Source organism: Macaca fascicularis, chromosome 13 (genome assembly GCF_037993035.2).
Source record: "Macaca fascicularis isolate 582-1 chromosome 13, T2T-MFA8v1.1".
Taxonomy (NCBI): domain Eukaryota; kingdom Metazoa; phylum Chordata; class Mammalia; order Primates; family Cercopithecidae; genus Macaca; species Macaca fascicularis.
In genome coordinates, this window is record NC_088387.1 from 4,054,459 (window position 1) to 4,077,910 (window position 23,452).

A 23,452-nucleotide genomic window follows, 5' to 3' on the forward strand; every position below is an offset into this window, starting at 1 on the left:
ATGTTGGGACATGGAAAATGTCTCAGCTTCAATTGCACAGAATCCCGGAATCAGAAAAACCTTTAAAAGTTTGTTTTAGGAAGAATTATTTCTCATTGTGGATATCAGACATTATGTCAAGCAGTTACACTGGCTAAAAACATACACCATACAATGAAGGTGCTCAGTAGGGCTAATGGATGAAATTCCCTGAACTGTTCATTACAGAGGCGTGACGGAGGTGCCTTTCCAGGTCTGCATCACGGAGGATGAGTGTTTTCCATCGAATGCCTTGACACGTCTGCTCACAGCTCTTAACCCAGGTTGGGGGATGGTGCCCATGGCCAGGTTCGAGAGCAGATAGAAGATGGGTTCTCCTTCCATAAAATCCCCCTGAATCTTCTTTCATTAAATACTCCAGAAGTATTTACTGATGGAGGTAAGATTTAGATGATACTAACCTGAACCAGATTTTTTTTTTTTTTTTTTTTTTTAAAGCAGCCTAGGGCTGAAATAGGCTCAAAATCTGCCACTTCCTAGCTGGGAGGAGCAGGTATGTCACAGCCCACTCAGATTCAGTCTCCTCCCTCGGCAATCGGGGGCCACAGCAGCTGCCCTCTTGCTCACGGAGGACAGAGCGGGGCAGGGTGTGCCAAGGTGCCTTGCACAACCTTACCCTCTTATTTTGGAGGATGAACACTGGTTCCTGGTGGGGGATGGTGCAGGCTGACATTCTTTTTTTTTTTTTTGAGACAGAGTCTCACTCTGTCGCCCAGGCTGGAGTGCAGTGGCACGATCTCGGCTCACTGCAAGCTCCACCTCCCGGGTTCACGCCATTCTCCTGCCTCAGCCTCCCGAGGAGCTGGGATTACAGGCGCCCGCCACCACGCCAGGGTTATTTTTTTCTATTTTTTAGTAGAGGCGGGGTTTCACCGTGTTAGCCAGGATGGTCTCGATCTCCTGACCTCGTGATCCGCCCGTCTCGGCCTCCCAAAGTGCTGGGATTACAGGCGTGAGCCACCGCGCCTGGCCAGGCTGACATTCTTTTCTCTGTTTCCATAGTACTTCCCCACACTCCTCACCTCCTCCCCTCATCCAGCAAGAAAACACAGTGCTTACCTGATGAGCTCTACTGTTTCTGAATACATCGTATAAGGAGATTTGGATTCCATGGGGCCTTGTTCCATTGCATTTCCACACTCAATAAACGACAACGCCGCTTCAGCATAGTTCAAAGCCTTTCCAAACTTTTCCACCTGATCAACAGAGTTAATATAGCGTTTTCCTAAACAACAGTTTTTTAAAAAATGGCATTGTCATGTAGTTTATACACTCTGAGAAACCCAACTCTGACTTCTAAAATCCTGTGAATGAAGCTGAGAGAAGAAAGAAATAGAATACTTCTTTTTCTAGTTATTTTCTCAAACTGCTACTGGCTTGGAGTAAGTGAGCAAACAGTTACGTACAGAATTGTATCAAACCCATGTGACAGCTGCCAATCGACACAGCTCAGAACTGCATGGCTGCTCTGATTTCTGTTTCCCTCTTTCCAACCCCTAATGGTTTGGAGACTTCATTCCTTGTTCCTCCATGCTATGCTAAATATGCATCAAAGTTCATAGGTCTGGTCCCATATAAGAGTTTTCATACTTCTTTTGGTACATCCTCAACTCGGATGGTTCCAGGCCTTGGTTATTATCTTTTTTTTTTTTTTTTTTTTTTTGAGACGGAGTCTCGCTCTGTCACCCAGGCTGGAGTGCAGTGGCCGGATCTCAGCTCACTGCAAGCTCTGCCTCCTGGGTTTACGCCATTCTCCTGCCTCAGCCTCCCGAGTAGCTGGGACTACAGGCGCCCGCCACCACGCCCGGCTAATTTTTTGTGTTTTTTAGTAGAGATGGGGTTTCACCGTGTTAGCCAGGATGGTCTCGATCTCCTGACCTCGTGATCCGCCCGTCTCGGCCTCCCAAAGTGCTGGGATTACAGGCGTGAGCCACCGCGCCCAGCCTTGGTTATTATCTTTTACATTACTTGTGGCACTTACATCTCCATGCCTTCCTCTTCTCATTTTTTTTTTCTTTTTTGAGATAGAGTCTCCCTCTGTAGCCCAGGCTGGAGTGCAGTGGTGCCATCTGGGTTCACTGCAACCTCTGCCTCCTGCATTCAAGCGATTCTCTTGCCTCAGCCTCCCAAGTAGCTGGAATTACAGGCGTAAGTCACCACGCCTGGCCTCAATTGTTTGTTGTTGTTGTTGTTAATATTTAGAACCTCACTTAAGAGTGAGAGTGAGTAGGGGAAAGGAGAGGAGACAAATCTCAAGGAGCTATTTCAGCTGTGCTAAAATGGGGCAAAAAGTTGAAAATACAAATGATTTTTGGTTGGGCATGGTGGCTCATGCCTGTAATCCCAGTGTTTTGGGAAGGTGAGGCAGGAGCATCACTTGAGCCTGGAAGTTTGAGGTTACAGTGAGCTATGATCACCCCACTGTGCTCCAGCCTGGACACCAGAGCAAGACCCTGTCTCTAAAAGCAAAAGAAAACAAATTTCTATGGAATTATCTGTAGCTGTCTAAATTTGTGTTATTCTTTTCCCACATCAGCAAGGGCAGCCAGAGAACAGCTTTATATTCTTAAGATCTCATAAATCTAAACTTACACATCAAGTTCCTGGCTCCATACCTTACTACTCTTTGTAGGTAATTACATAGTCTAACTCTGGATTGCAAAATCTCCACAATTTTCAAATGATTCATTCATCAATTAAAACCGAATGACATAATACTCAAATACTATTCCAAGTCTCGCCACTAAAAATACAAAAAAAAAAAAAAAAAAAAACAAACTTCATTAGTAACGATAGCTTCAAAAACAGAAATGCGGAGCAAAACCTCCTCTCACTAGCAAATCAAATTTGTAAACAGCTTATAAAGCTAGTGTAGGTTATAATGCAACATTTCTTTTTTTTTTTTTTTGGAGACAGGGTCTTACTGTGTCACCCAGGCTGAAGCATGGTGGCGTGATCTTGGCTCACTGCAACCTCTGCCTCCTGGGTTCAAGCGAGTCTTCGTCTCAGCCTCCCAAGTAGCTGGGATTACAGGTGTGCACCACCACATCTGGCTAATTTTTTTTTTTTTTTTTTTTTCTATTTTTAGTAGAGACAGGGTTTCACCATGTTGGCCAGGCTGGTCTCGAACTCCTGACCTCAAATGATCTGCCTGCCTCAGCCTCCCAAGGTACTGGGATTACAGGTGTGATCCTGTAATGCAATATTTCTTGGTAACACTTTCAGATGTTACCTGAAAGTGTTATGGCCTGTAATGCAGTATTTCTTGGTAACACTTTCAGATGAAGTCATTTCATTTAGTATTAATATTTCCTAAAGCACCGAATTCTGTGGTATGTGCACTCCACAAGCCAAACATACAATATACTTGGAGAGAGAAAATGTACACCTACAAGATAGCTCAAAGTGCAAGGCAGTCTGTGATTACCCAACAAAATGCAAGACGAGGCATCCAGTGCAAATGAGATGGAGGGAAGGGAGCTAGTGACAGGGCTGCAGAGAGGCTGGGAAGGCCACAGGGAGGAGACTGAACATGATGCCAGGAAGGAATGGTAGGGTTTGGCTAGATTTGGGGAGGACACTGAGGGTGTGAGTATGCCCGTGAGAGTATGTGTGACAGTGAATCCCTGCAAACGCCCGCTGGCTGGCAGGAGCCAGGTGTGCTTAGAGGTTAGTAGGGGACCAGCCTGGCTGGAGCAGTGTCTCCTCTTGGGAAATCGTCAACAGGAAAGATAGGGTTGGGCAAGAGGACAATGAATGAATAATGCTGCAAACTTTAGATGCTGGATTCAAGCAGAAAATCTCTTTCTCCTTAAAAATCTGATGCTCTTCTCCAACAGTGGCCATACATCAGCTTCTCCAGATGACCAGAACTGTCCATCAGACTCAGATTGTGTGGACAAGAGCTTACCTTCCGCTGCCCTTCTCTATTTTCTGATACGTAGGGATAATTCCTCCTGTACCCCAGTGTGCCTAGGCAGTGGTCTTCACGTAAATAAGTGTTAATAGGTGACGTCGGTAGCACTGGAAGAGGGGTATGTAACTGTTTTTTAAATTTTTTTTATTTTTTAAATTTTTTCTTGAGATGGAGTCTCGCTCTGTCGCCCAGGCTGGAGTGCAGTGGCCGGATCTCAGCTCACTGCAAGCTCCGCCTCCCGGGTTTATGCCATTCTCCTGCCTCAGCCTCCCGAGCAGCTGGGACTACAGGCGCCTGCCACCTCGCCCGGCTAGTTTTTTTGGTATTTTTTAGTAGAGACGGGGTTTCACCGGGTTAGCCAGGATGGTCTCGATCTCCTGACCTCGTGATCCGCCTGCCTTGGCCTCCCAAAGTGCTGGGATTACAGGCTTGAGCCACCGCGCCCGGCCTGTAACTGTTTAAACATCTTCAGTATTCTGAAGGTCACTGGAAATGCCTTCTTCACGTCCAGCACCTGCCTCAATCTCAGTTATGAACACTGGAGGAGACTAAACTCGAGTTACTATGTGGGAAGCGGTCCCTCTGGACTTCATTCATTTAAGATGGAACAAGCATATGACCTCTTTTAGAAAACAAAACAAAAGTTTTCTATCTCTTGCCTGGGAGCTTCAAGCTTTCCAAAACAGGAGATTATCCAAGCAAGAAAAGTTATTCTTTGAAAACATCAAATCATGGTGACTTTAGAGTCTTATGCACAGATAACAGTTCCCGTGTTGTACGGTTTCAGAGAAAGCATTCATTTTTGGCAGATACATGTGAAGAACACCAGTGTTTTTGAAAAGAGATTTGATCCTGGGACTCAGCCAACGGTTTGTCAGGCTAACAAGAGAAAAATGCAAATCTAGATTTCACTTTTTGAAGGGGGAAAAAAAAAATACTACCACCCACTGCCTCCACTGGCTCTAGTTACTATTCAAACCTTAGGACTAAATTGAAATATTCATTTATCCAGGGCTTTTTCCCAGTCAGGCATTATTGGTTGAAGTCATAATTTATTGGGCTATGAACACTTGATTATATAAACATTTCTCCATTTAACAGACCCAGCCATCCTTGTAATAGATTTTATAATTACCCTAGCTATATTGTCCCAGTGATGAAGCTGCAGTACACACGTAATTTGGAAGAACGTATCTGGAAAGAAAAGGGTCTCACCATTGCATCTGCTTTATGCTTCATTCGTTTAGCTTCTTGCATAAAATAATCGGCACTGCGAGGCCTACAAGGAGGGAATGATATTAAACGTCATTATGGCTTAAGTGCAAGATCTTTTTAAAATATTCCTTCCTTTCACTCAAACTTAAGGTGCAATTTAAAAACTCTGCTTAATGCGGAATTAAGTGTGTTTTCTGTCTTTCCAAATTACTGCCTATATGTCAAATATCACAATAAACTTTCTCTTAAGTTAGCAATTCGAAACACACTCAACATATGCCAGTAGTCGCTATTTACAGTGGCTTTAACATGGCCCCCTGGTGCCTAATTTGTGAATATATTTTTTATTGTATGGCAAAAAAAACAAGTGAGAAATCTTATTTTATGCAATATTTAAATAAAACAATCCGCTTTTAATGTAAACATTGTACATATACCTCATAATTGTATGGATATATATGGGTGAGTATATTTATATATCCTTATGAAAATAAGTGCATTTATATGCATATCTAGTACCCAGAGTTTTATGTATATATATTGAATTATCTTAAAGCCTCACAGTGAAAAATAAAAAGAGATAGTGTTGGATGATTACATTCCAGTTGTAATGAAGTTAATTGTCAAATGATGTCTACCTTGTAACAATGCAAACATGCCATGTATTCTCTAGAGCTCTGATTAGCTAGCTGGTAAACATTAACAGCAGACATGTGGATTATTAAAGCAATAACCCTGGCCAGCGGTGACTCTGCCGGGAGATGAAGGTAACTCATCCAGAGACTGATTTGAACGTGTGTAATGAGGTCCAGTGACGCTAAGGTACTCATTGGACAGTGCCTTTAAGTGTTTAGCCCGACAGATTAAAAAAATGACCTCCTTATAGGCACCAGCAGCATAAACTTTATATAATCAATAAACTTGACCTATTCATGAATATCAAATATAAGCCAGGACTCTCTGAATGGGAGATACGGCGGAAGTAGTGATATTCATCATGGACTGTTTAGCTTATTATTGCAGGCTTATTCTGAACTGCCTTATTTCAGATCCTAATGGGATCTTTTACCTTATTGTAATATTAGGTAGTCAGAGCGTTCATGTATCCAGAGAGGTCAAAATGCTTAGAAAAGCAATGTGTGACAATGCTTTTCTGTGACAATGACATTGCCTTTTAATCAAACAAACCAGAATCACAGCATAGTTTTGGGGTCCAGATGGCTCCTCACCCCACCCCACGCACCCCACTGAGGGCTGGAACTGTTCATTCACTGTGCTGGGTCTTTCACTGAGGGTGAGGCCTGAGGTCTCCTTCCTAGGAAGGCCCTGCTCCTACCACTCCATCTTCTCTCTTCCAGCTCCTGGACACCCATGCTTTCCCCATATGAATGGCTTTGTTGTTGCCTTGGTGAGTTTTCCTTCTTTGTCCACAAATTGACACATATTGTCAGAATGTCCACATATTGTCTGGTCTTTGGTTCTAACTCTGGCAACTGACGTTATTGTTGTTGTTATTGTTGTTGTTTGAGAAAGGTTCTCACTCTGTTGCCTAGGCTGGAGGGCAGTGGTACGATCACCGATACTGTAGCATCGGCCCCCTGGGGTTAAGCGACCCTCCCACCACAGCCTCCCAGGTAGCTGCGACTACAGGCGTGTGCCGTGATGCCTGGCTAACTTTTTGTATTTTTAGTAGGGACGGGGTTTCGCCATGTTGTAAAGGCTGGTCTTGAACTCCCGAGCTCAAGTGATCCACCTGCCTCAGCCTCCCAAAGTGCTGGGATTACATGGCTTTCATCACCTTGCCATCCTGCTCACAGACCTAAAATCAGTCTCCAGGGTCTATGAGATCAAATCTCAGTTCAGATCCCCAAAAATCGTGCCTAACCCACTTAACTATGTCACTCATTCAAGAAGGCCCTTGACCAAAGTCAGAGGTGGCTCCTCATTGTCTTGATAACATGGCCTCCTGGTCCGAGGAGCTCTGCTCATCACTTCCGCCACCTGGAACACTCTGCTCACTCTTCATTCACTGAGTGTCTTCCAGGAGCCAAATGCTGCCTGCCCCTCAACTTCCCCCGCTGTAAGGCATTCCGAGTAACCTTGGTCCATGTTCACCTTTGTCCTTCCTGACCTCACACAGCACTTCTTGTTTCCTACACTTGGTATTTCATTATCTTCTGAGCTCTACTGGGCATGTGTGCAACCTGGTTGCTGGTTCATTTGTAGTAAGGACCATGCTGTAGACCTCTTTGATCTTCCCCACCCTGTAGTTTTTGGCACACGGTAGAAGGTAAGCAGGTCTCCCTTGGATGAATGGCACTGAATTCATTTTGAGCTTAGAAGAGTGGTGCCTTTCGACGGGGTGCAGCATCGCGTCCAGTGAGCCAGAGAGTGTCTCCATGGCAACCTGAAATTCTCCACATCATTATCTGTTCTATACTCTAGTATATAAGTTAGGTCATTTTTTTTTTCTTGCCCTGTTTTGTCACTAACACATCGCTACTTCAAATGCATTTCGTTTTCATTAAAGGATTATCTTGGTAATAAGCTATGGCTTCTTAGTTTCCACCAGCCTTCTAAGTTACCCTTATGGATGGCAGGGGCTCATAATTCCTAATATAAGCTCCTTAATCACTATTGTTTTCATCTGCAGCATAGTAGCATATTTTAAAATCCTGATATGGAGGCTGAGTCACAGACTCTCACAATAGCGCATGTGGGTAAGTAACACACCTAATTTTCTGACTGTATCAGAGCAGCTATAATCAGAGCAGTAACCTGAGATGCTAATAGCATAGGTACCATCTGGAGGCCACTTACGAACACATTTGTTAGAACTCTCATCTTTGCATAGAATGGAGGGCTCACTGTAATGAGTCACTGAAGATTGCCTGATGATTGGCCCATTTTCTCCTTTTGGGTGATTTCTAGTGCCGTACTTCCAGAGCAGATCATTATAAAGCCAGTGGGACCAGTGGGATGTCACCCAGTGTCCAGCCTTGCCACCAACGCCCGCTTTCACAAAGGCATCCCTTCTGACAGCAATACACAAGTCAGTAGGAAAAGTAAAACTGCTGTCACCATTGTGACCGTTATAGAATAGAATACAGCAAAGGTACTAAAATGAGATCTTATCTCAGTGTTCAAACAGATTTTCCATCTAATCTTCTATTTTTTTTTTAACTTGGAAAACCTAGAGTTTTTGTCTTCCATTTGTGTAATAAAATTCCTCCCATTGTTTTCCACGGTGATGGTATTTTATGATGATAGACGAGCAAACCTAATCAAAGTTTAATTAAACACCATAAATGTAACTAACTGTGAATCTCGGGCTCTTCGGAAACGGGGCGTGAGTGATCTGAAAGCCAGAGCTTAGCCGCATGCATCTTCATTATGAGAGCTCTCTCCAACAAAAGCATTCTGAGCACTTGATCCAAATAGAAATGTTTTCTTTTCTTCTCTTCCCCCTCCTGCCACCCCAACCTAGAAACACACGGCCTTGGTTCTCAGCAACATCAGGGTTTGAGCTACCCCCATATTTCTTCTGGCACAGGAATATTAAAGCAACCTTGCTTTTTGTTCTCCTTTGTGACTGGGATAGAGTTGAATGGTCTCCCACGGAGAGCCTGGCAGGCTCCTTTCTGTAATTCCTACCTCTGTGAAATGCCGCCCTCGGTAGAACCAGCCTGTTTTGTGAAAACTGGCAGGGATGAGAGCTCAATGTGTTTGAACAACAAGTTCCTCGGCGCGGCAGAAATTGGATGATTTTCTTCGGGAAGTTGAAATCCAAATCAGACGAATAGGCAACTGCATACCAAATGAATTCATCATCTGCTATCCGATATGTCAGCTTGTCATCTGACAAGCCCCAGAGGTGTTAATATGTCCCAAGCTTTGAGGAGAATGCATAAGAAGTTAAGTAATTATTTTTAATACACAGAGTCAGTGATGACTACGGATGAGGGGACTTCAGAGTCCGCCGCTCCAGGATGCTGGCACCGGCTTTCCAGGCCCTTCCCCACAGACGCAGGTAGATTGCATCTGGGTAGCAAGGATTCAAAACAGCTTTTATTTCCACAACTTTGATGTTGGCTGGGGCCCCAGAGTCCCTGGAACCTGGCTTCTCCCAGGCACAAGCGGTCATTCACTGTGTCTTCCAGGCCACAGGCTCCTGCAGGCGACTGCTTCCCTCTCAGCTGGGCACAGGAGGCAGGGTCTGCTCTGCGGGATGCTCAGGTTAAGTGGGGCAGGTTTGGGTCATTGAATCCAAAGTAACTTTGTGTTGAAATGGGAAATTATCAATCTGATGATTGTTTTTCTCTGAGTGACATTTAAAATAATCTTACAAAACCCTAAAAATGATCGGACAGCTGAGATTTCAATCCAGGAGATCTGAATGTCCTTGTCCTCCCGCACCCCGCCTTGGCAAATCCTACTCTCCATTTCTTTCTCTCTGTCTCACTCATGCTTACTCTCACGCTCTGTTTTGGTTCGAACAAAAGAAGCACCTGGCCTTGAGACAGGGATTTCATAATGGGAGAAATTCTAAATGAAGACCAATAAAGGCTTAATGATTAATCAGGAAAACAAAAAGGTAGGGTCCTGCTTTGAAAGGACTAGGAGAGGAGACCCTCAGGAGAACATGCCCAGTGCAAGCCCTGGGTTGGGGGGCGGTGGGAGCACCTTCCCTGCTGTAATTTCGCCTACTCAAGGATCTCAACTGGTGTCCTTTGACTAAATCATGCTGCTAGGGATCCAACCTTTTACAATATGGGAGTCTTCCCCTCCTCTATAAAATTAAAATCCTTTTAGCTTTGAGACTGCTGTGCTAAGTACATTACAAATGTCAAGTCCCTCTTCCTTCCTCGTGGCCACATTTCACACGCCATGACCTTCAGTGCCTGGCGTCTACAGTCAGTCTTTCCTCACTGTCAGGAGGTTCAGGTAGCCGGGCTCCTGTTATGGGCACCATGGGGACAGAAGGGACGTTCGGTGGTTTGGCTGAATGTGCTGATTGTGACTGACTTTTCCATGTGACATACAGGCAGCAGCCAGCACTTCCTCCGGGGAGCGGCAGGCGGCCCTGGCACCTGGGGTTCTCTGGCTTCCTAGCACAGCAGAACGGCGGCAGGATGGAGGAGGTGGTTTTCCAGCCAAGCATCTCATCACCACATAGCTCCGTTCAGGACTTCTGTACCGAGGCCTTCGTGACACAGGTGTTCGCTCTCCATTTTCCCCAGCCGAGAATTCCCCTGTCACTAATTATGATACCAAGTGACTTACAGCTCATGGCTTTGCACTAGTAAGATCAGTTCCTAGGCCTCAAGTTGAATCAAGTGCTATCTATTCATTGACATACATTCTTACAGATCTGTTTTTTAAACAAATGTTTGGTAATCATACGAGTGTCACCTTAATACTGCAGCTGTCAAGCAGTGAATGTTGTGTTACTTGCTAAATGTCAGGGGAGGAGGTGAGGTCGCACTGCCACCAATATGAGCCCACAACGTACAAAGGACAGGCTGACCTGGATCACATTTTTAAAATAAATGTTATTCTGCTCAGTTCTGTCTGTATCCCAAAGGAACTAACTGGTGCCTGTTTACAGGCATTCCAGGAATTACAGGCGCACGCTACCATATCTGGCTAATTTTTGGTAAGTAACATAGGAAAAGGGGCTTGGAAGCCCATGAATTTACATTTACCTGCATGTAGATTCCTTACAGTCATAGAAAAAATTGCAGGCACTCTTTCCTGGGAATGTCATTTATAATTCAGCTGGGTTCATTCAACACTTGCTATTGAGAGCCTACTGGCTTCAGCTGTTGTCTGAATCCCATGTTTATTCAACCATTAACACGTATTTATAATACAAAGGGATGAGTTTACTTTTTTTAAAAAGCTGCACGATGCGGCTTTAAAAATTAAATGACAGTGTGGCATCTGTTACTTTTTGGATCACTGTAACTGGATTTTCATCAACTTGAAATCACTCCAGTGCTAATTATCTAGTCCTTTCTTTTCTTCCATTGGTGGCCTCTCTTTGGTCATTTCACTGCTTGTTTTTAAAAAGGGCTAAAGTTCACTCTTCACCCTGGGTGAAGAGAAGTCAAGGAAAGTGATGGGGCTGAGGTCCTCCTCTGTCACTGAGGGTGCTGGTGGGGAAGCTGGCACAGAATGGAGGTGGGCAGGGAGGAGGTAGAGAATTAAATTTAAGTAATCCTAGGAAACCTTCCTGGAGAGGTCACCATGTGCCTCTCTCTCCCCTGAAGAACTGAGAATTAATTAATCATTATACTTCAACTCTTGTGCCTGTACTTGGCACTTAGTAAGTACTCCATATGTACCAAATGGAACCTGGGAGACGTTCCTGTAATTGGTAAATTTGTTACCAATTTTAGGTAACATCTTAGCCCAGTGATCTCTTGAAGGTTGCTTATTTTTACTGCTTAAAGGAAAAGACGATGCCTATTTTTGCTTTTTTTCTTTTTGATATGAAGTTACACTCTTGTGGCCCACACTGGAGCGCAATGGCCCGATCTCAGCTCACTGCAACTTCCACTTCCTGGGTTCAAGTGATTCTCCTGCCTCAGCTTCCCGAGTAGCTGGGATTACAGGCACATGCTATCACGCCTGGCTAATTTTTCTTTTTTGTGTTTTTAGTAAAGATGGGACCAGCCTATGTTGGCCAGGCTGGTCTCAAACTCCTGACCTCAAGTGATCCACCCCGCTCGGTCCCGCAAAGTGCTAGGATTACAGGCATGAGCCACTGTGCCCGGCCTATTTTTGCTTTTCAAGCTTGAAGAATCTTTCCACAACTTTCTTAGTTCGACGGTTGAGTGGCTGTTTGAGTTGCATATTTATTTTACTGTTATGGATTTCAAATCAGTCGGGACACATGGCAATTGGAATGCGACATCTATCTCTCCATATGATGGATATGAAACAGTGCTTTTTTATTCTATTATATCTATATCCATAAAAGGAGAAACAGTTTCATTGTGGCTGTCAGCCAGGAAAATTATACGTATTGCTAATGGGAAGAACAAATGATAACAGCCTCTTTGTTGACACTGGTAGTGACAAAATTATATTAGTTTCAGCCATAGCAGATTGAGAGACATTTCCTCTTATAAAAAGTCCAAGGGCTGCCAGCCATGGTGGCTCCTGCCTATAATCCCAGCACTTTGGGAGGCTGGGGTGGGAGGGCTGCTTGAGGCCAGGAGTTTGAGACCAGCCTGGGCAACACAGTGAGACACTTTTTTTTTTTTTTTTTTTTTTTTGAGACGGAGTCTCGCTCTGTCACCCAGGCTGGAGTGCAGTGGCCGGATCTCAGCTCACTGCAAGCTCTGCCTCCCGGTTCACGCCATTCTCCTGCCTCAGCCTCCCGAGTAGCTGAGACTACAGGCGCCCGCCACCACACCTGGCTAATTTTTTTTTCTTTTCTTTTCTTTTTTTTTTTTTTGAGACAGAGTCTCGCTCTGTCTCCCAGGCTGGAGGGCAGTGGCGCGATCTCTGCTCACTGCAAGCTCCGCCTCCCGATTTCATGCCATTCTCCTGCTTCAGCCTTCCGAGTAGCTGGGACTATAGGCGCCCGCCACGTCGCCCGGCTAGTTTTTTGTATTTTTTTTTTTTTAGTAGAGACGGGGTTTCAACGTGTTAGCCAAGATGGTCTCGATCTCCTGACCTCATGATCCACCCATCTCGGCCTCCCAAAGTGCTGGGATTACAGGCTTGAGCCACCGCACCCGGCCTTTTTTTTTTTTTTGAGACAGAGTCTCGCTGTTGCCCAGGCTGGAGTGTGGTAGCAAGATCTCAGTTTACTGCAACCTCTGCCGCCCAGGTTCAAGCAATTATCTGCCTCAGCCTCCGGAGTAGCTGGGCTTACAGGCACCCACCACCACGCCCAGCTAATTTTTGTATTTTTAGTAGAGACGGGATTTCACCATCGTGGTCAGATTGGTCTTGAACTCCTGACCTTGTGATTCACCCGCCCCAGTCTCCCAAAGTGCTGAGATTACAGGTATGAGCCACCGTGCCCAGCCATGAGACACTTTTTCTACAAAAAAAAAAAAAAAAACTAACTGGGGGTGGTAGCATGCATCTGTGGACCCGGCTACTCAGGAGGCTGAGGCAGGAAGATAGCGTGAGCCCAGGACTTTGAGGCTGCACTGAGCCATGCTCATACCACTGCACTCTAGCCTGGGTGACAGGGCAAGCCTGTCTCAAAAAAAAAAAAAAAAAAAAAAAAGTCCAAGTACCTGTAGATCAAAGTGCAATCATTTAGTTGTTGCTGTTTCTGACCTAGCTTTCTGGTTCATCCACTGGAAAACTCCTTGCATTTTAATATGACATACGTATTTGTATTTTGTGTGTATATACCATGCTCTCAAAACCATCCACTGTAAGTATGCGGTGGTGTGAGTACCTCAGGGTCTAATGCTCCTTCTGTTTGATCATGTTGTTGGGTTATGACTTCCAAATGCAGATTTCTACATTATCCTTATACACAATTCTAATCTCTTCTTTTTACAAATGGCTGAAGTTCACATGAACAATTTATGTCCTGAACCTTAATTATAAATGTAGTTTGCCACCTGACTGTACTCCCACTCCATGCCCTCCCTGGGGATTAATCACCACCTACCTCCCTGGCTGCTTGGCAAAGGCGATGTAGACAGTGAGAGGAAGGGGGCGGTGAGGGCCAGGAGTGTGGGTGGGACGCAGCTGCCACCACAGGAAGAGAGGAAACACACATGCCTTCCTGGGCTGCCCTCAAGCTTTCCCAAACCCAGTTGCCTTGGAATGTGTTCATTTAACAAAATAAACAACGAATGTGGACTTGGCTTTCAACCCCAAAACTCTGTACCCTCATTAGCTTACGGGAGTCCATGCAGTACTTGAAGACTACAACTTAGTATTTTAAATTTCCCAAGGAAGCGTACAGGGGTGAATAGATCATGCCAAGACTTCGGGTGGCAGTTATGGATGGAGGAGCGGGGCGGACGACGAGGCTGGAGTAGCCACCCCTGCATGGTGCTTTCTCTGCTCCACGTGATACCCCTTAGGAGATGTCATTTAATGGATCCTAGGAGGGCCCCGTGGAGGGAGCCATGGCATTTGTCATTGGGACTCTCGGACATGTAGAACCATTTTATTTTCCAACATCCAGTGGGGTTAGTGGTTTGCAGTCTGTCTCCTCAGCTAGACTAGAAGCCCTTAGAGGGCAGGAGAGCCTACTTCTGCAGCTGCTCCACCCTGGGGCCGAATTTTTCCTGCCTCACCCAGCCATGTATTTGACGTCCGTAGGACCACTAAACCTGAAAAGAGGATTCACACTGAGTATCTTCTGCCTTCCAGGCTTGTCCTTGACACATACATTTTCCCTAAGAGCCGAAATAATTTTCAGCATCATTTGATCATTTCTCATTTGTCATTTTCAGCCTCTCGAGAGCATTCCAGGATGTTATTTTTATTCATCTTCTCCTCTTGTTTTTCCTCCTTTTAAAATGATGCCGGGAATGGAAGTTATACTTGGGTGAGACTGAAAGTGCTAGAATTGGGTGAAGGATGATGGCATTTTTTTTCCTATAGAAGAATCATTTATACTATTATAAAGAATATAGCAGTTGGAGGAAAAAAGCTTTCAGGAGTAAATCACTATTATTCATTGCCTATTATAATTTACAACAACAACAATGCTTCTCTTTCTAGTAGCATAAAACCGCCAACAACCCACAGTACAAGTGCTTAGAAGCGTAAGACTCATTAATGCTATTCGCCTTTGTTTTCTATGTCCAACCCCGTTAGCACTGATTATTCTGTCTACCCAAAAACCCCACCACGACTCAGGCATGCACTCAAAATTAAGGCTCCAATTCCCTTCAAGAGGGACATTTAAATGACCAGGGGAAAAAAAGGCCACACTGTTGCTGAAGGTGGCCACACCAAGGTGTCCACGCCCCTTCCACCCGAGCAGCTTCTATTCTGTCTTACCCCTCACCATATTAAAAAAAGTCTGAACTTACATATCATCGAAGATGAGTTTCTGCCTCTTGCAGTCCCTGTGGCCGTTGGAGCCTGGAGACCACGGCTCCGTCTGCGGTCGTGACTTGTGGAGGGGAATGTTTTCAGAATTGTTGTGAGCTGCTTTCTAAACAAGAAACAACACACGTCTTTGAGAAATTGGCCACCTGGTGAAGCGAGCAGCCCATCACATACATACATACATACATACATACATAGAATATCTTTGGCTCTGCAGAACATCTTTGTGTGCTGTATTAGAATGGATGGTGATTGTGTCTCAATAAAGAAATACCTGCCTTCTAGGTATTTGCCGAGGGCTTCTACCTGCGTTCTCAACCGTCATTCTCATGATACTATCCAAAGGGAAGTCATGACGCCCACTCTCACAGATCCAGAAACAGGCTTGGTGAGCTTCAGCAACTTGTCCACACTCAGTGACTGTGGTGGAGGCCAGGGGTTAGGGTTTAGACACCTACTGTTCCCAGTCCGCTAGACCGGAGGCTGGCCAGTTCAGTTTTCATCAATCAGCATCCTCCAGGGGGCTGGTGAAAACACAGATTGCCAGGCTCCGCACTGAGAGTCTGGGATTCAGCAGGGCTGGGGTGGGGACCTAGAATCTGCCCTTCCATCTGGTTCCCAGTGATGCGGATGCTGCAATCACCCGCGATCCTGGAACCACGCTTTCAGAACCATTCACCTTCACTGCCTCTTGCAAAAGATAAGTCACTCAGCTCACAGTCTGTGAAGTCACTGTCTGTGAAGACCAGAAGGAGTCAACGGGAATCACTAGGAATTATTAAAAAATAAATTCTAGGCCAGGTGCAGTGGCTCTCACCTGTAATCCCAGCACTTTGGGAGGCCAAGGCAGGTGGATCACCTGAGGTCAGGAGTTCAAGACCAGCCTGGCCAACATGGCAAATCCCCGTCTCTACTAAAAATACAAAATTTAGCCGGGCGTGGTGGCGGGCGCCTGTAATCCCAGCTACTCGGGAGGCTGAGGCAGGAGAATCACTTGAACCCAGGAGGGGGAGGTTGCAGTGAGCTGAGACTGCACCATTGCACTCCAGCCTGGGCGACAAGAACAAAAGTCCATCATATATATATACACACACACACACACATATACACACACACATATATACACACACATATATATACACACACACACATACACACACACACACACATATATATACACACACATATATAAACACATATATACACACATACACACATATATATACACACACACACATACACACACATATATACACACACACATACACACACACACATATATATACACACACATATACACATATATACACACACACATATACACACACACACACACATATATGGAACACATTAGTCTGTGGAAAAGTTTTAAAAATCACATTACTCAGGATAGAAACATTTACATGGCACCTACTGTGTGCTAAACACATGGATCATAAAACCACATCTGAGGTTAGGAAATGCAAATGGTTTCTCTGAAGTAATTAAAATTGAGTGTATACAAATGCTGCTTTAAATATGGACTGCTTTTACGTGTAACACTGTACAGGTTAGAGTCTACTGTTATAGAAGACCAGGAAACTCAGATGTCAACATTTAAAAATTGTTCTTAAACTCCTCCAGTGGCCTCTGCTTGCTATTGGTAAAAGGAGCGATCCCAGTCAAGTGGCCCCTCAGCCATTCTTCGCCTGTGGCCTCTGTGCCCCAGACTCGTGGGCTGGTGTCCAGTTCTTTCTCGGGACCTTTGCACTGGCTGCTTCCTCTGCCTATAATGCTCTGTGCCCCTTACTATATGCCTACTTGCCTTTTACAGATCTCGCATCAGGGGTCAGCCATCTATGGACAGGGAGTCAAACCTGGCTCTTCTTGTAAATAAAGTTTTATTGGAAATGAATCCTGCCTATGCATTTATCTATCGTCCGTTTTCCTGCTACAATGGCAGAGTTGGGTAGCCAGGATGGAGACCGTGCAGCCCATAAACCCTTAGGTTATTTATCTGATTTTTTACAGCAGCAGTTCTCAACAGGGGGCAAACTGATAATGCCTGGAGACATTTTTAGTTGTCACCACTGCCAGTGGGTGCTCATAGGATCTACTGGGTGGAAGCCAGGGACACTGCCAAATATCCTACGTTGCAGAGGACAGCCTCACCACAAGTAATTGGTCAGTCCAAAACGTCAAAACCTGCTTCGCAGAAAAAGTTTGCCACTCTTAGGACTAATTCAAGCCTCTTTGTTCTAAGAGCTCCTAGTTCTTTGTGAGTTCCCTTTTTGGCACTGAAACCGCTGGTGCTGAGTCATGGATGTGTGCGATCCCCTGTATGAGGCTCTCTCCCAGCTAACTGTAAGCTTCATTCAGGCACAAATGGAATCTGCTGGATTGTGACTGCATCTCTGGTGCCCAGCACGTAGTAAGTACTTACCAAATAAGCACCTGTTTGGTGAAGAATAACTAAATAAGATATATAATTGGTTTACAGTTCTCTGTATATCATAGTTGCTTATGACTTAAGGATCTACAGGCAAATAAAAAAAACTTGAGTTGGTGTCTTTTTGTTCCACATTTTTCTTTTTTTTTTTTTTTTTTGAGACAGAGTCTTGCTCTGTCGCCCAGGCTAGAGTGCAGTGGCTGGATCTCAGCTCACTGCAAGCTCCGCCTCCCGGGTTCATGCCATTCTCCTGCCTCAGCCTCCTGAGTAGTCGGGACTACAGGCGCCCGCCACCTCGCCCGGCTAGTTTTTTTGTATTTTTTTAGTAGAGACAGGGTTTCACCGTGTGTTAGCCAGGATGGTCTTGATCTCCTGACCTCGTGATCTGCCCATCTCGGCTTCCCAAAGTGCTGGGATTACAGGCTTGAGCCACCGCGCCCGGCCCCATGTTTTTCTAATATAGGTCTTCCCCAATTCTTTCAGTCTAGAATTAAAGACCACTGCTCCCAAGTGAGGGGGCACAAAAGAAGGTTAATTTCCTGAGGATGCTGTAAGATTGAGGCTCTTGCGGGAACTTCCAGCAACTTTTAACAATCTTTAACTCATGGGATAAAGTGTTACACACTGCTTCCTCCCTCATCCTTCTTTGCAGAGTCCTGTTCTTTTTTTTTTTGAGATGGAGTCTCGCTCCGTCACCCAGGCTGGAGTGCAGTGGCGCGATCTTGGCTCATTGCAACCTCCACCTCCCAGGTTCAAGTGATTCTCCTGCCTCAGCCTCCTGAGTAGCTGGGATTACAGGTGTGTGCCACCACGCCTGGCCACCCAGCTGGTTTTGATAGGCACAGTGACTACCATGGGAGAGGGTTTGGAAGTAACTAATGTTCCCGAGAGGATGAGGGGTCCAGGGCCACTGGCTGTCAGAGGCTGGCATGGAGGCGAAGAGGAACTAACATACAGTGTTAGTTGCATAGGTGTCCCTAGGTGTTGGAGTTTTTTTGTTTTTTTCCATTGAGACAGAGTCTCGCTCTGTCACCCAGGCTGGAGTGCAGTGGTGGGATCTCAGCTCACTGCATCCTCTGCCTTCCAGATTCAAGCAATTCTCCTGCCTCAGCCTCCTGAGTAGCTGGGACTACAGATGCCTGCCACCATGCCTGGCTAATTTTTGTATTTTTAGTAGAGACAGGGTTTCACCATGTTGGCCAGGCTGGTCTTGAACTTCTGACCTCAAGTGATTCGCCCGCCTCAGCCTCTCAAAGTGCTGGGATGACAGGCATGAGCCATCATGCCCAGTGGGGATCTTTTCATAATATTGTCTCTTTTAAAATATTGCAGGTAAAGAAACAGGAGCAGAGAGATTAAGTAACTGGCCCAAGATCACACTGTAGCTAAGAGGTGAGGTCAGACTGTGAACCCAAGTCCCCTGCTCTTCCCCTGGGGCGTGCTGGAATCACCCTTGAGATCACTGGAAAAGGGGTAGCGGGGGAGTTCCCCCACTGTGGCTGCAACACTGGCCAGTGAGGGCCAAGTGCGGGCCCTGTAGCTTTCAGTGTGGGGTTTTCAATCCCAGATTTAACTCTGCCCTGGGCTCAGACATTTTTCCCAATAGAAAGGTTGGTTGGTTCAAACTCCTAATTTACTTTGTCCCGGGATGGTATTACTTTGAGGTCTTGTCTTTTCAGACAGAAAAATAAAATCCTGCCTAAGCAACAGAGGCTTAGAATTCTCCCTCGGTTCCTCTTCCCCACTCTCTGTTGGGAGGGTGAGGGGGGATGTCTTTTGCTGGGTCTTCCTAGAAGCGGGTGGCATTCAGGAATTCTCAAGGGGACCTCAAGCATGTGTTTAGACTGTGCTAGGTTAGAGACAGAGCTTGGGGGTGCTCAGTTTCTATTTTTTTTTTTTTTGAGACGGGGTCTCGCTCTGTTGCCCGGGCTGGAGTGCAATGGCGCGATCTTGGCTCACTGCAAGCTCCAGTTCCCAGGTTCATGCCATTCTCCTGCCTCAGCCTCCCAAGTAGCTGAGACTACAGGCACCCACCACCATGCCCGGCTAATTTTTTGTATTTTTAGTAGAGACGAGGTTTCACTGTGCCAGCCAGGATGGTCTCGATCTGCTGACCTCGTGATCCACCCGTCTTGGCCTCCCAAAGTGCTGGGATTACAGGTGTGAGCCACTGTGCCCCACCCCTCATTTTGGTTTTAGTTGGAAAGGAAGAGAGAGCATCAACGAACCGTGAGGTCTCCGCCGTGAGGCTGCAGCTGGCTGTCGGCCTTAGGCTTTTTGCTGGAAGAGGCTGAAGTGAACAAACTGTTGCCATTAGGTCGGCTGGAAGAAGTTAAGTCCTCGCTGGTGTATTTGTGTTTAGATGCATCGGAGAGGGGTGAGATGGGCGACCGAAGCATTTTTTCATTTTTATTTATTGGTATTGCCACACTGAAAAAGGAAATGACAGTAATGGAATGTCACAGAGTCTGCACAGGGAAAGGTAAATGTTTTCCTATGACCCAAACCACCCAACTGGGACCTGTTGCTGGGAGAAGCTTCTTGGGAATTATTATACCAGGAAACAAGTTAATGGCATTAGGATCATAACAAACAAGAAGCAAGTCTCACTCACTGTTTCTTTTCTCTCCCCATCAGGATGATAGTAATTCTGGAGCCGGCACCAAAGGACGCAACTAAGACTAGTAACACTTTCCTTTTCCAAGTCCTTTATCCAAGGATCTCAAAATACCCAGAAAACAACTTACTGTTTTCCTAACAAGCATAAGGAGCAAGCAGTGGGAAGGTCAGTCAACAACAATAAATGAATTCTACATTTCTTTCTCTTCTTGAGACAGGGTCTGGCTCTGTTACCCAGGCTGGAGAGCAGTGGCAGGATCTTGGCTCACTGTAGCCCTAACCTCCTGGGCTCAAGCAATCCTCCCACCTCAGTCCCCTGAGTAGCAGGGACTACAGGTATGCATCACCACATCTGGCTAATTTGTCATATTTTTTGTAGAGATGGGGTTTCACCATGTTGCCCAAGCTGGTCTCGAACTCCTGGATTCAAGGTGCCTCGGCCTCCCAAAGTGCTGGGATTACAGACATGAGCCATTGTGCCCAGCCAAATTCTACATTTCTTTTTATTTTTTATTTTTTTGAGATGGAGTTTCACTCTTGTCACCCAGGCTGGAGTACAATGGCGTGATCTCGGCTCACTGCAACCTCCGCCTCCTGGGTTCAAGTGATTTTCCTGCCTCAGCCTCCCGAGTAGCTGGGATTACAGGCGCCTGCCACCATGTCTGGCTAATGTTTTTATTTTTAGTAGAGACGGGATTTCACCATGTCAGCCAGGCTGGTCTTGAACTTCTAACCTCAGGTGATCCACCCGCCTCGGCCTCCCAAAGTGCTGGGATTATAGGCGTGAGCCACCGCACCCAGTCTGAATTCTACATTTCTAAAAAGACTTTTGCTATCTCATCTGAGCTTATACTAAATATTATATAGAAAATAATAAAACCAGAGAACAACCTGCAATGTGTAAAGCCAATTCTTAATATCTGAGTTTATGACTTAAACAGGGATTGATCAGATTAAACCTAGAATATAAAAACAGTGAGTAGGAGGCTGGGTGTGGTGGCTCATGCCTGTAATCCCAGCACTTTGGGAGGCCAAGGTGGGCAGATCACTTGAGGTCTGGAGTTTGAGATCAGCCTGGCCAACATGGTGAAACCCCATTTCTACTAAAAATACAAAAATTGGCTGGGCGCAGGGGCTCACGCCTGTAATCCCAACACTATGGGAGGCCGAGGCGGGCGGATCACAAGGTCAGGAGATCGAGACCATCCTGGCTAACATGGTGAAAACCCGTCTCTGCTAAAAAAATACAAAAAATTAGCCAGGCATGGTGGCGGGCACCTGTAGTCCCAGCTACTTGGGAGGCTGAGGCAGAAGAATGGTGTCAACCCAGGAGGAGGAGTTTGCAGTGAGCCAAGATCGCGCCACTGCACTCCAGCCTGGGGGACAGAGCAAGACTCCACCTCAAAAAAAAAAAAAAAAAAAAAAAAAAATTAGCCAGGTGTGGTGGTGCATGCCTATAATCACAGCTACTCAGGAGGCTGAGGCAGGGGAATCACTTGAGGGAGGTGGATGTTGCAGTGAGGCGAGATTGCACCACTGCACTCCAGCCTGGGGGACAGAGCAAGACTCCACCTCAAAAAAAAAAAAAAAAAAAAAAAAAAAAAAAATTAGCCAGGTGTGGTGGTGCATGCCTATAATCACAGCTACTCAGGAGGCTGAGGCAGGGGAATCACTTGAGGGAGGTGGATGTTGCAGTGAGGCGAGATTGCACCACTGCACTCCAGCCTGGGAGACAGAATAAGACTCTGTCTCTTAAATAAATAAATACGGTGAGTAGAAGTTACAGTTTCTGATTCCTAACTCCTTATTTCACCTTCAAAACTACTGTCTGTGCTTGAATATAATGTTCTCCAAAATCAACCATCAGTGAAGAGGGATTCACTTACATTTGAGTTTGCAATGTATATTACATTGTTAGGGCTCTATTCCTTAAAGTATTCTTTGGGGAAGAGAGATTAGTCTGAAATGAACTCAGTCATCGCTCATTTAGAATACTTATAGAGGTCACCTGGTAGAGCCAGTTAAAACATGCTAAAGTCATCTAACAAAGATTGACTCATTATTCTTGGGGTTGGGCTCTTTTAATTGCACGTGTTCGTTATCACCGCAAACAAGCCATTAAAGTCACTTCGAAAAGCAATTTCCTTAGCTGGTGGTCACAGTGGAGAGATTACAAACACAGGCCTCTAGAACAAATGACAAGACCAAGGTTCTGAATGTTATGCAAATGGATACATGTGGGGATAGAATTTCTGGTGACAGATTTCTGGTTCCAAAAGCACTGTGTGTCTAACAACATAGAGGCTGTGTTATGCAAAAGTGCTTTGGGAGAATCAAAAGTTACTCATCTAGCGATGGCAAAGATGCTGATGTTGAAGATAATGCGAACTGCCTGACTATAATTGTTTGTCGAAATGTGAGTGAAGAAAGACCTTTTCCTCAGTCTCTATTATTTGACGTACTTCATGATTTTCACAGTGCAAGAAAAACAAAACTGTGACATTAAATATTATCATGGACATCATGATTGTCGGTTTTTCATCATTGCAAGTTTATAAATATATATATTCAAGTTGACCAAAGAAACTTTCTCGGGAGCTCCTCTTTGAAATTGGCAATCCCCGTCTCTGGGACTGCTGTGCAGCACTGGTAAAACCTGATAGTAGCAATCACAGTTCCAGAGGTACACAGACCACCTTTCCCAGAAAGAACTCTAAGCATTTTATCTGCATTGTGTCACTACTTAACATAAATAAAACCATCAAAACTAGGAGGCTCTGCCAAAGTCTCTAGAGCAAGAGTTTTTTTAACCTGGGGTTCAAGAACTTGAATGGAGAAGTGACCTCTTCATTTTCACTGACCTCTCACTGTAATAGAACATTTCCTTCAACTATGAGTAAAGGTATGAAACCAGAGTCATGGTTTAGCAGGAGCAGTAGTATCAACACCTGTGACTGTGTCACCGGTATAAATCACAGCTATTTTCTTTTTTTCTTTTCTTTTTTGAGATGGAGCCTGTCTGTCACCCAGGCTGGAGTGCCGTGGTGCAATCTCAGCTCACTGCAACCTCCGCTTCCCGGGTTTGAGCGATTCTCTGGCCTCAGCCTCCCGAATAGCTGGGACTACAGGAGTGTGCCACCACACCCGGCTAATTTTTTTATATTTTTAGTAGAGACGGGGTTTCACCA

The 23,452-nt window shown here is 45.4% G+C and overlaps 1 protein-coding gene across 12 annotated transcripts in view; it reads right to left on the reverse strand.

The window, feature by feature from the left end:
• AFF3 (ALF transcription elongation factor 3) overlaps positions 1-23,452 on the reverse strand; it is a 617,822-nt gene that overhangs the window by 19,045 nt on the left and 575,325 nt on the right. For all 12 annotated transcript variants that reach the window (XM_074011090.1, XM_065527510.2, XM_045368495.3 and 9 more), the window contains 4 exons: positions 19,874-20,075; positions 15,199-15,323; positions 5,171-5,234; positions 1,099-1,235 (listed from right to left, as the gene is read on the reverse strand). In XM_074011090.1, coding sequence (XP_073867191.1) covers positions 1,099-1,235; positions 5,171-5,234; positions 15,199-15,323; positions 19,874-20,075 — 528 coding nt within the window. The remainder of the gene's footprint in view (positions 1-1,098; positions 1,236-5,170; positions 5,235-15,198; positions 15,324-19,873; positions 20,076-23,452) is intronic.